Below are 13,083 nucleotides of genomic sequence, written 5' to 3'. Positions count from 1 at the left end.
CCCCTCTCAGGCTCTCACCTGGAGAGTTTCCAGTCCTCTACCAGTCTCGACTACGGGAGGGAGAGTCAAGCAGAGCAAGACCCGTTCCATTCCTAGCTTGGGCAGTGGCTAGTGAGTGGAAGGCAATCTGCCACAAGTCAAAACTCACCCTTGCTGGGCAGCAGCGGCCCGGAAGAGAGTCGAGGGATGAGACTCAAGTTTACTGCGCGGAAGGAGGCGGTGGTAAATCACTTCCATATTTTACCAAGAAAACTCTATAGATACACAACCAGAAAGATTGCAAATGGAGGTGAGGCTTTCTGGGAGAGATGTGTCCGTGGCGTCACTGTGGGTCGGAAATGACTCGACAGCATAAGACGCACAAGACAATCTATATATGGAGAGGGTGGTACTTCATATTGAAGAAAACATTACCGATGGTGAAGGTCACTAATAAGCGCATGAGTGAAAAGGCCTATGTGGGACCCATAGTCCCAGCCTATTGTGCACAAAAAAGATTGTCATTTGTTGTGTAGTCATCCTTAATGTTCACGGTGCCTGCTTTCTCTTTTGCCTCCTTGTCTCTCCTTACGAAGCTTTCAACTTCACAATTTCAGGTCGCTGTTCAGCAGCAGTTTGGGACTCCTACTCTTTCTCATTCTCCTCACAGGTCCCACCCAAGATGGCCATGTTAAGGTGAGGAGAGTTTGGATGCTAGTTTAAGGCCTAATGGATACAAGATAATCTGGGCTGCACACAGTAAGTGGTCAATAAATGCCATCGATTGATTAGTTGATTGGCGAGGGAGGGAGAACAGGTATTTTATTCCCATTTTACAAATGAGGAAGCTGAGGCTGTTTATTTGTCTTTCGTCCCTTCATCTGGGTTCTAGTGACTCTTGACTCTGGTGTCCACTGTCTTCCTGCTTAGATTGGAATCTTCTCAAGGGCAGAAACACATCTCGTATGCCTTCTGCATGTCCCCCAAGCCCCTAGCACAGTGCTCTGCACATGGCAGGCTCTCAGTCAACATTGGCAATGCTGACATTGAAAAGGGTGAACTAAGCAGCAGTCAGTGGAAGACAGGCGTGACATAGTGCGGGGAATGGAAAGCCAATCTTAAGATAACGACCGGGGGACAAGAAATGGATCTCAGGCCCACTCTTTCCCAGATATTCTTTTATTTCAGCTGTTCATCAATTGTGGAATCAGCGTGACCCAGTGGATAAAATACGGGCCCGAGAGTCAGAGGGCTCGGGTTCTAATCCCGGCTCCGCCACTTGTCTGCTGCGTGACCTTGGGCAAGTCACCACTCTTCTCTGGACCTCAGTTCCCTCATCTGCGAAATGGGGATTAAGAGGGTGAGCGCCAGGGTAACTACCCCAGGGTTTAGTGCAGTGCTTGGCCCTTAGTAAACTCTTAGTAAATACCATGAAAAAAATGAATTAACGCAGCAACAGATTGACGCGCAGCGCTTTTAATTAGTCGAGAATCAGATCTACAAATCCTGTGATGGTCATCATCTTAATAATTCAGCTGAAGAAAGGCACAGATAGGGCTAAGTGGAGACTGAGCTGGACGATGTTAAGTTTCAGACGGGAGTGGGGATCCCCAGTTTAGCCAACTCGACTTGAACTTCTACAGGCGTGCCGGCCAGAATGAGATTCACCATGTCTCGGGCCATCTCTCTCGAAACTGGGCTCTCCATGAGGTTCCTCCAATGGGTCAGTGAGGAGCCACCTGGGAAAGGAACAGAAACTTCATTTCTCTGGGCCTTAGTTTCCTCATCTGTAAAATTCAATACCTATTCTCCCTCCCCCGTAGACTGTGAGCCCCATGTGGGACACGGGCTGTGCCCGACCTGATTAATTTGTATCTACCCCAGCACATAGTACAGTGCTTGACACATAGTAAGCGCTTAACAAATACCATAATTATTAATTATTAAATGCCCTGGGTTAAAAATGCCTATGAAAGGAATGGTATCATGAACAGGTCCTATTCTCTTGTGTTGTACTCTCCTGAGTGCTTGGTACAGTGCTCTGCACACTGTAAATGCTCAATAAATGCCAAGGGTTGATTGACAGCCACAGAGAAGGTTTCAGTCATTAATACCTTATATTTCTTCAGGGCTTTGACTTTTCCAGAACGCACACTCCCCATCATTTTATAATAATCCTCTTCATTGTAATAATAATAATAATAATGTTGGTATTTGTTAAGCGCTTACTATGTGCCAACCACTGTTCTAAGCGATGGGGGAGATACAAGGTAATCAGGTTGTCCCACATGGGGGCTCACAGTCTTAATCCCCATTTTACGGACGAGGTAACTGAGGCACAGAGAAGTGCAGTGACTTACCCAAAGTCACATAGCCGATAAGTGGTGGAGCCGGGATTAGAAGCCACGACCTTTCGACTCCCAAGCCCGTGCTCTTTCCACTAAGCCATGCTCTACTAAACTGTTGCTACAGGACGAATGCTGGGGTCTTGCAATGACCCCACCGTGGTCTTGTGAGAAGCAGCGTGGCCTAGCAGAAAGAGCCTGGGCCTGGAAGTCAGAAGGACCTGGGGTCTAATCTCAACTCGGCCACTCATCTGCTGTGTGACCTCGGGCGAGTCACTTCACTTCTCTGGGTCTAAGTTACCTCATCTGTACAATGGGGTTTAAGACCGTGAGCCCCATGTGGGACAGGGATTGGGTCCAACTTAGTACAGTGCCTGGCACATAGTACCCAGATCATACCATGAAAAAAAAAATACAAGTCTTCCCAGACTAAGTCTTCATTTCCTCTATCCACCATCCCCTCTGCATCGATTGTATACTTGGCTGTGGACCCCTTAAGCACTCTGATGCTCACCTCAACCCCACAGTATTTATGTACATTTTTTATGGTGTTTGTTAAGTGCTTACTATGTGCCAGCCACTGTACTAAGCTCTGGGCTAGAGAAAAGCTAACCAGTCTGGACACAGTCCATGTTCTGCATTGATCTCACAGGCTTAATCCCCATTTCACAGATGAGGGAACTGAGGCACAGAGAAGTGTAGTGATTGTTCTCTGCACACAGTAAGTGCTCAAAAAATATCTTTGCTTGATTGAATTAGACATGGTCCCTATTCACTGAGGGGGCTCACAGTCTATAAATAAAAAGGGGGAGAGGGGCCTAGCGACAGACACATAAGGAGAGATGAAACAAAACTCTAAGGCAACATAAAGATCAAAATGAAGCTCAGCAGGGTGCTGAGGCTAGAGGAGCAGAATTTCCAGCTCCTTGTGGCTCAGAGTCCACGACCGTGGCCACAGTGACTACTACAGCAGCAGCCACTTGGTTTTCCTGAAGCTACAAAAAAACATTGTATGTTCAAGCCCAGAGATGGGATAATAATGATAATTATCGCATTTCTTAAACACTCTGTGCCAGGCACTGCCCTAAATGCTGGGTCATTTTTTATGTATTTATCGTATTTGTTAAGCACTTACTATGTGCCAGTCACTGTTCTAAGTGCTGTGGTAGATGTAAGGTAATCAGGTTGGACACAGTCCATGTCCCCCATGGGGCTCACAGTCTTAATCCCCATTTTACAGATGAGGTAACTGAGGCCCAGAGAAGTGAAGTGACTTGCCCAAGGTCACCCAGCAGACAAATGGCAGACTCCCAAGCCCTTATCCATTAGAACATGGTGCTTCTCACAATCAACCCTGTCCATCGGCTCCTCAGTAGGTACAAGACAATCAGGTTGGACACAGCCCCTGGCCTTTAGGGGGGCTCACGGCCTAATCCCCATTTTACAGGTGAGGTAACTGAGGCTTAGTTACAGCTTAGTAACCCAGTGCATAATTCAGTACTAAGTACCAAGCTCTTAGTACAGTGCTCTGCACACAATGAACTCTCAATAAATACCACTGATTGATCGAGGCACGGAGAAATGAAGTGACATGCCCAAGGTCACCCAGCAGACAAGTGGCGAAGCCAGGATTAGAACGTAGGTCCTGTGACTCCCAGGCCTGGGCTCTTTCCATGCTGCTTCCCTTGAGAATCTAGTCCATCCACTCTACAGAAACAAATGTAAGATCGAGACTCCTACCTGAAAGGGAATGAACAGTGTAAAATCCATGAAGTACCACCAAGAGGTTATTCTTCTTCATGTCCATGTCGGGAATGAACGGGGCGATATCCCCAAACCGGAGCTGGCGATGGGGCATGTCCGCGACGAATTTAATTGACTCGATAAAATTTGTCGGGAAATTGGTGGCGGCAAAGTAGAGCAAACTGATAAGGTAGTCCCGGTCCAACTGACGCTCAATGATGTTGTAATTCTTTAGTCTAGAAAATGAGGAAAAAAAAAGAATATTCTTCAGTTCTTTGAGTGGAATGGGGCTGGCTGCTCACGTGATGATCAATCAATCAAGCAATCCATCAGTATTTATTGAGCACTTACTGCGTGCAGAGCATTATACGAGGCTCTTGGGAGAGTACAATACAACAGAGTCGGTAGACACATTCCCTGCCCACAAGGAGCTGACAGTCTAAAGGGGGAGACAGACGTTAGTCTTATACTCCCCCAAGTGCTTAGCACAGTGCTCTACACCTAGTGAGATAATCGGGTTGGACACAGTTCTTATTTCACATAGAGCTCTCAGTCCTAATTCCCATTTTTGCAGATGAGGTAACTGGGGCCCAGAGAAGTGAAGTTACTAGCCCAAGGTCACACAGCAGACAAGCGGCAGAGCTGGGATCAGAACTCGGATCCTCTGGCTCCCAGTCCTGGGATCTCTCCTCAAGGCCAGGCTGCTAATCCAGGGTTACCTTGGTTTGCAGACTGCAATTGAGTTCTCCATGCTGGTTACGTGGGCTTTCCATAGCAGCTGCTGGGCTTTGTCCATGTCTATCGACTCACCGGTCTTCTCGAGGGACATTAAATACTAACGGAGAAAAAGAAGGTTTTTAAACACCGGCGCCCAGGCCAGGATGAAAGTAATAATAATAGTAATAATGATGATGATAACAATGATAACTGTGATTTATGCCACGCGCTTACTTTGTGCCAGGAACTGTACTAAGCTCTGGGGGGATACACAAGCTAATCAGGTTAGGCCCAGTCCTTGTCCTAAGTGGGGCTCACCGTCTTTAATCCCCATTTTACAGATGAGAAAACTGAGGCACAGATAAGTGAAGTGATTTGCCCAAGGTCACACAGCAGACAAGCGGCTCTGTTAGAAAGCTATGAAGGTTCCCTTCCCATCTCAGAGGATCAGGGGAGCTCTGAAGCCTGGTGGGGGTTCCAGGTTGGGTCCTCTTTCACCCTGCTTGATGGTGGGGATGGCGACACTGGCCGGTCTGAGAGTTCCCAGAATCCTCTGGGCTCATTGTCGGATGGCCAGACTGGGGTGTGATAGGTCCACAGAGCTTACAGTCTAGTCCACATCAGAGTCTAGTTCGTTTCAGAAGCCCATAACCCCAACATTTCCAAATGCCTCTTTCCAAGGCCAGAAGCGATCTTCCTCGTAATGTTCGAGGGCCACGAGTAAACCGTGGGCCGAGTCAGCGGTTTTGAGGGACCGAATCAAGTGGTCCGAGAGGCTGCCGCCCGGGCTCGGTTCCTGCCGGTCCCTCCCCGGATGCCACCGGGGCTTCTCAGGAGCTGGAATCGGGAAGAGCTGGATGTGAAATGCATTGTTCCCAAAGGGCTATACTTGGGATTCTGGAAGACGGAGGAGATTAGATTACTACCCACATCTGATCAGCCGGGGCCTTTGCATCGCTCTTCTAGTTTGAATAAAAGGAGGGGAATTTTTGCCAAGACAGGCTCCAGGCTGAAAGCTCATTATGGACAGGGAACATTTTTGATAATTCCTTTGGAGTGTACTCTCCCAAGTGCTTAGAACAGTGCTCTGCACACAGTAAGCACTCAATAAATACCATTGATGGATCGACCGATCGGCTCCATCAGCACAGGACAGGACTATCGATCGAAAGGCTTTTTCCATTAGAAAAATTCATATTTTACCCAAATCCTCACAGGACAATTCCATCTTAGGGTGGAACTACTGTCAGCAGGGACCGCCTTGGGTAAAAACAAGTCACCAACTCTGTGCTCAGGGCCACCCCACACACCCACCTGACTGACAGTCTGCCTTCCTGGTTTTACATGCCCACCCACAGCCCTGTCTCCTCCCATCCCTTCCCCTGCATGGACTCCGACCAACACCCCGGGGAGCAAGAGGCTGGAGGCAAGAGAAGCAGCTGTAGCCTAGTGGATAGAGCACAAACTGGGTTTCAGAAGGACCTGGGTTCTAATCCCAGATCTGCCGTTTGCCTGCTGTGTGACCTTGGACAAGTCACTTAACTTCTCTGTGCCTCAGTTACCCCCTCTGTAAAATGGGGATTAAGGCTGTGAGCCCTATGTCCAACCTGATTAACTTGTATTTACCCCGGCTGTTAGTACAGTGCCTGGCACATAGTAAGCGCTTAACAAATTACCATAAAATGAACAAACAAAAAACCCAAACAAAAACTTAAAAAAAAGTTAAGTGACTTGTTCTAGGTCACACAGCAGGGCAGTTAGGGGGGAACTTGAAATAGGGTCTCCTGACTCCCAGGTTCATGTTCTTTTTACTGGTAGTGGGATTATCCCCAGAAATCAATCTGATTTGGGGCATAAAGCCCAGCTGACCTATATCCACTGAAGTGGGCGTTTTCTCCGGGAGAATGGATCCCAGAATTGCTCCAAGAAGTTCTGGATTGCTATATTCAGCTGTAACAGGTCACAGCTACGAACTCACCAGTACCCCCTCTCCAGCTTAGCTTCCCCTACCGGTCGCCTGCTGAAATATCGCTTATTTCCCCCCCACAATGGTCTTCGTTAAGGGCTTACTACGCGACAGGAGCTATTCTAAGCGTTGGAGTAGATACAAAGCAATTAGGTCGGACCCAATCCATGTTCCACAGGGCTCACAGTCTTAATCCCCGTTTTACAGATGAGGTAATGGACTCGCAGAGAAGTGAAGTGACTTGCTCAAGGTCACAGAGCAGATGAGTGGCGGAGCAGGGATTAAAATCGAGGTTCTTCTGACTACCAGGCCTGGGTTCTATCCACTAGGCCATGCTGCTTCTCGCTTTGCAGGGAGCAGGCACATTGAGCGTTTAGATGGCATGCGCGTTTCCCAAACGCACTTGACTCACTGATGCTGAATCCCTCCTTTCCCCCTCCCCACAAAACTCCTTCAGGCTTACTTCGAAATAGTCCAAGTACGTAGCCATCACGTCGGGGTAGGCAGCTTGGCACTCTTCTTCACTACTGCAGTAAGGTGAGTTTGCTTCTTTGGGCTTCGCCAATACGATGGTCTTGGTCACATCACCAAATATGCCGGCTTTCTTTGCCGCGAAGAAGGCAATAGCAGCTGGGTTGTATTTGATGCCTGAAATGTAACGCAACGGAGTCACAATCCCAGTGTCAGGCCTGGCCCCTCTGGGGACCTTTGGCGACAACAGACTCTATCCTATCTTGCCTGGGGTTTGTATCTTTTCCTGACAGCCTCCTCCTCTCTTGGGGGTAGGCGTTGGGAGGGGTCGGAGGGAAGAAGGTATGGCTCCAGTGGGGCCAATCTGATCCGTTACTCAGTCTCGCAGATGCAAACATTTTTGCCAGCCTAAGGACTTCTTACATCTCAGTCACACTGACCCAAACTTCCCCTTTCCCCCTTTTGAAAGGTCACATGTTGCACCCCGGCAGAAAGCAGATGAGCTCGAGGGGATGGAGAGGAGAGATTCCAGGAGGAGGAAGTTCAGGGAGGCTGGAATTTTTTCTATTCGGACGTTGGGGGTACGTGAGCATCTCTGAGCCCCAGAGGTTCATGATAATGCTCTTCTCATCTCTTGTCCTTTTCTCTGCCTTCCTGGCCTCCAGGTTGAATGGGTTTGGAGGGAGGAGGAAGGAAAGGAGGGAATTGGGGTCTTTGAGTAGAGTGTGGGGATAGGCCTGAAGCCAGGGCAGGGACTAAATGTTTGGTGGTCCAGAAGAGCCATTACAAGGGATGTGGGCTGGTGGGATGGGACCCACTATTTTGCGTAAGAATAATAATAATAACAACAATAATATTTATCAGGTGCTTAGGGAAGTAACTTGGCCTAGTGGAAAGAACACGGGCCTGGTAGTCAGAGGACCTGGGGTCTAATCCCGGCTCTGCACCTTGTCTTGCTTGTTGTGTCACCTTAGGCAAGTCATTTCACTTCTCTGGGCCTCAGTTTCTTCATCTGCAAAATGGGGATTCAATCCTACTTCCTCCTACTTAGACTGTAAGCCCCATGTGGACAGGGACTGTGTCCAACCTAATTATCTTGTATCTCCCCTGAGGCTTAGTATAGTGCTTGACACATAGTAAGCGCTTAATGAATACCATTATTATTATTATTACTACCTACTTACTAAGTACCAAAACATTGTGCTAAGCACTGGGGTAGGAACTGGATATTCAGATAAGACCTGTTCTTATGATATGGTCTCTATATCATACTAGTTATCTGACAGATGGTTACACTCCCCACCTTCAAAGCCTTATTGAAGGCACATCTACTCTGAGAGGCCTTCCCTGACTAAGCCCCCCTTTCCATTTCTTCCACTCCCTTCTGCATCACCCTTGCAACTTTGATTTGCTCCCTTTTTTCACCCCTCCCTCAGCCCCACAGCACTTACACGTATACATCCATAATTTCTTTATTTATATGAATGTCTGTCTTCCCCTCTAGACTGCGAGCTCGTTGTGGGCAGGGAACTTACCTATCAACTCTTTTGTACTGTACTCTCCCATGTAATAATAATGTTGGTATTTGTTAAGTGCTTACTATGTGCCAAGCACTGTTCTAAGTGCTGGGGTAGATACAAGGTAATCAGGTTGTGCCATTTAGGGCTCACAGTCTTCATCCCCATTTTACAGATGATGGAACTGAGGCACAGAGAAGTTAAGTGACTTGACCAAGGTCACACAGCTGACAAGCGGCGGAGCCGGGATTAGAACCCATGACCTCTGACTCCCAAGCCTGTGTTCTTTCCACTAAGCTATGCTGCCAAGTGTTCAGTACAGTGCTCTGCACCCAATAAGCGCTCAATAAATATGGTTGATTGATTGATCCACACCCACTAACCCCCCACCCCCCAAAAAAACCCAAAACAAAACACCTGGAGCCATTGTTCTGAGCAGGGCAGGAAGCCCAGGCTCCCATCCTAAAGGGGAGGCTGAGCTGGGCTGGCCACAGCTAGAAATGTGGGAATCCCCCCTGCCCAGCCCCCCACCGCCCCCCAATTCCACTCCTCCAGTTATGGCATTGCCATGTAGAGATTTACAGGCTGGGCGCCATGGTTTCTAAATTTCTACCCTTGCCCTACAAGACGTCAGACCGGCTCCCCCGCCCCTTCCCCGTGCTGAGACAACACCTTGTTGCATAGGAAGGAAAGAAACTCTCGCTACTCACAGTTCCACCAGGACTCTTCAGCGAGGCACATGGGGTCTCCATGGGCAAGGCCACAGGTTGTGTGACCAGTGGGGTCCGCTGATCTCCCTGAAAAAGGAACCCGAAACCATCACTTTTCCCATTGGCGTTTCCCGGCGCAATTACAACCGAATCCACCCACCAAGTTGCCCAAGGAGGGTCAGGCTAGACGAAGGCCAAGTCAGTTTCATTCATTCATTCATTCATTCATTCATTCATTCATATTTATTGAGCGCTTACTGTGTGCAGAGCACTGTACTAAGTGCTTGGAAAGTATACTTCGGCAACAAATAGAGAAAATCCCTACCCAACAACAGATTCACAGTCTAGAAGGGAGGAGACAGACAACAAAACAAAACAAAACAAGTAGGCAGGCATCAATAGCATCAATAGGTTAGAGTCTGGAGATCATAATGTGGAGAAGTCACGGCCTATAAGCCCACTGGCTGAGTCAGCAGTGTGGCCAGATCATACCCTGTGAGATATGTTTGCCCATGCCACCCCCCTGCAGAGGGAGAGACTGATTAGACTTTCCTCTGGTTGAGTTCTTTTGTTGAGAATCAGCTGGGAGGGGAGTTTGTGTGATGCAGACATCAGAAATGAGCTCGGGGGAACAAAATCAATAATAATAATAATAATGTTGGTATTTGTTAAGTGCTTACTATGTGCAGAGCACTGTTGTAAGCGCTGGGGTAGATACAGGGTAATGAGGTTGTCCCTCGTGAAGCTCACAGTCTTAAACCCCATTTTACAGATGAGGTAACTGAGGCACAGAGAAATGAAGTGACTTGCCCACAGTCACCCAGCTGACAAGTGGCAGAGCCGGGATTCGAACCCATGACCGCTGACTCCCAAGCCCGTGCTCTTCGTGGCCTCAGCTGCAAGCCAATCCATCGTCGGGGAAGCGATGAAGAATTTATGGAGTTTCATTGGGTGAATGAAAAAAACAGTAACCGGAAGCCACTACTAGGCTTAATGCCTACGTTCCCAATTCCCTCGACTTCTGCTTTAGCCTGTCAGTAATCTTCCCGAAACTCCTTTTTGTCCCACTAGGCGGCTCCCCCTCCCCGGAAAGGCAGTATTCATTCAATCGTAATTATCGAGAGCTTACTGTGTGCAAAGCACTGTACTAAGCGCTTGGGAGAGTACACTATAATAACAAAGGAAGGAATGGATCCACTGGGGAATGATGTGACCATAGGCATCCATTTGCTCCTTTCCTTCCTTTCAGCAAAGAACGTATTTCCAGGTGGGGAATCGTCCTTTCTTTGATGGCGTCAGCCACGGAGAGAAATCTTAGAGAAAGCTCATGGGAGCAGAAAGAATTTTCATCCAAGATTTCAAAGGGAAGAAATGGAGTGGATACCTATTGGCGAAGAAGAGGAAATATTTTCCAGGCAAGGAGACAGGACTAAGATCCAATCAATCAATGGTACGTATTGAGAGCTTACTGTGTGCAGAGCACTATCCTAAGCGCTTTGGAGAGTACGATACGATAGAGTTGGTAGACATATTTGCTGCCCACAAGGAGTTTACGGACTAGAGGAATCAATCCATCCATCAGTCGATCAATCAATGGTATTTATTGAGTGCGTACTGTGTTCAGGGCACAGTACTAAGCGACCCGGAGAGCCAGAGAGGAGAGTGAAAGAACCCAAGGTGAAGGTTGGTCAGAGAGAGAGACGAGATGGAGAATTAGATGGACCCGAGCAGAGAACTGGGTGGTGGGGTGCAGTGGGCTATGGGACGTGGAGAGGACGAGGAAGGCCAGTCCACTTTGATGAGGATCTATTTGGGAAGTGATGTGTCCAGAGGTGGAAATGCATTCATCAACCCATCAATCAGTAGCATTTATTGAGTGCTTACTCTGCAGAGATCACTGTACTAAGCGCTTGGAAGAGTACAGTAGAGGGAGAAGACATGATCCTTGCCCTCAAGGACCCCACAATCTAGCGGGGGAGACTGACACTAGAAGACATTAGAGGTCGGGGGAAGCAATACGAATGAATCAGTGGTATTCATTGAGCATTTACTGTGTGCAGAGCACTGTACTGAGTGCTTGGGAAACAATAATAATAATAATAATGGCATTTATTAAGTGCTTACAGTGTGTCAAGCACTGTTCTAAGTGCTGGGGTAGATACAAGTTAATCAGGTTGGACACAGTCCCTGTCTCACCCGGGGCTCACAGTCTGCAGAAGATTCAATCCCTGGCCACAAGAAGCTTACAGTCTATATGAGGAGGCATAACAGATTAGGGATAGGGGGAAATAGTAGAGTATAGAGAATAAAGATATATAGAATGTAAGATCTGTAGACTCTTGACTATAAGCTTGTTCGTGGGCAGGGAATGCGTCTACTAACTGTGTTTTATTATATTCATTCATTCATTCAATCATATTGATTGAGCGCTTACTGTGTGCAGAGCACTGTACTAAGCACTTGGACAGTACAATTCAGTCATAGGTTCTAATCCCGGCTTCACCACTTATCAGCTGTGTGACCTTGGGCAAGTCACGTAACTTCTCTGTGCCTCAGTTCCCTCATCTGGAAAATGGGGATGAAGACTGTGCGCCCCATGTGGGACAACCTGATAACCTTATATCTAACCCAGCGATTACAACAGTGCTTGGCACATAGTAAGCGCTTAACAAATACCATCATCATCATCATCAACAAAATCATACTCTCCCAAATGCTTTGTACAGTGTTCTGCACCCAGTAAGCGCTCAATAAATACCATCGATTGATATGCCCCCAAAACGCATTCTAAGTCTTCATCCACATTTCCCACCCGCTCTCCCTCCACAATAAGTTTTGCTACTGATGTCCTCCGTACCTGTGGCGAGTATCCAATTCAAGTATATGGTAAATCCCCAGTAGATGTTGGCAGTATTGTTGGGGGCAAAGCTGTCAAAATATTTTCTGGTTCCTTCTAACACCGTCTTGAACATGGACAGCCTGTCGAGATAGTTGAACCCGTTCAGGATGATCGTGGTGTCTGTGCCATTGAGTTGGTCCAGGGTGGAGGCCGCGTTGTCCCACAGGAAGGGAAAACCATCGCCCCGGCCCAGGGACGGGTGGGCCACGTGACCTGAAACGACAGAAGCGAGAGTGAACAGCACACAGAGGGAGAGCGCCATGGTGAAGAGCAAGTCTGGCTGGCCCCGGGGGCTTGAGCTGGGGGGTGAGCGGAGGAGGACGGACGTATTTATAGGGCCCGGGGTGGGGGTGGCTCCCTGCCAGCAAGTGAAAGACGCTCCTTCCTCAGCAGGACACCCCGAGGTTGACGTGGCACTTCCCTGAGGCGGGCAGTGCGTTGGCACCTGTCACAGCGGTGCCCTCATTCTGGGTTGGTCATGCTGAGTTCCTCTCCCTAGGGGTTGGCACCCCCTGCCCTCCAGAGGGTAGGGGATGTTGAGTACCTGGAGTGTGGGCACGTCGTCTTTCTCCCAACCATCTATGCCGGGGGCGGAGGGGGAACAAAATCAATCAATCAATCAACCCATCAATGGCATTTATTGTAAGCTCACGGTGGGCAGGGAATATGCCTGTTTATTGTTGTTTTGTACTCTCCCAAGCATTTAGTACAGTGCTCTGCACACAGTAAGCGCTCA

General features: G+C 48.3%; 1 protein-coding gene and 1 non-coding gene across 2 annotated transcripts; one reads left to right on the top strand and one right to left on the bottom strand.

The window, feature by feature from the left end:
- LOC114808343 lies at nucleotides 1-138 on the top strand. Its single transcript, XR_003756189.1, has one exon. It is a non-coding gene; the product is annotated as a small nucleolar RNA SNORA7 (small nucleolar RNA).
- Nucleotides 139-1,440: 1,302 nt separating this feature from the next.
- On the bottom strand, nucleotides 1,441-12,735 carry LOC103165089 (protein LEG1 homolog). Its single transcript, NM_001323776.1, is given in 6 exon segments — nucleotides 1,441-1,718; nucleotides 4,065-4,303; nucleotides 4,787-4,902; nucleotides 7,214-7,398; nucleotides 9,449-9,535; nucleotides 12,306-12,735. Coding segments are annotated over 6 exon segments (1,080 nt in total). The 5' UTR covers nucleotides 12,610-12,735; the 3' UTR covers nucleotides 1,441-1,569.
- Between the last annotated feature and the right edge of the window lie 348 nt (nucleotides 12,736-13,083).

This window comes from Ornithorhynchus anatinus, chromosome X5, assembly GCF_004115215.2.
Source record: "Ornithorhynchus anatinus isolate Pmale09 chromosome X5, mOrnAna1.pri.v4, whole genome shotgun sequence".
Lineage (NCBI taxonomy): Eukaryota > Metazoa > Chordata > Mammalia > Monotremata > Ornithorhynchidae > Ornithorhynchus > Ornithorhynchus anatinus.
This window is presented reverse-complemented; position numbering and strand designations above follow the sequence as displayed.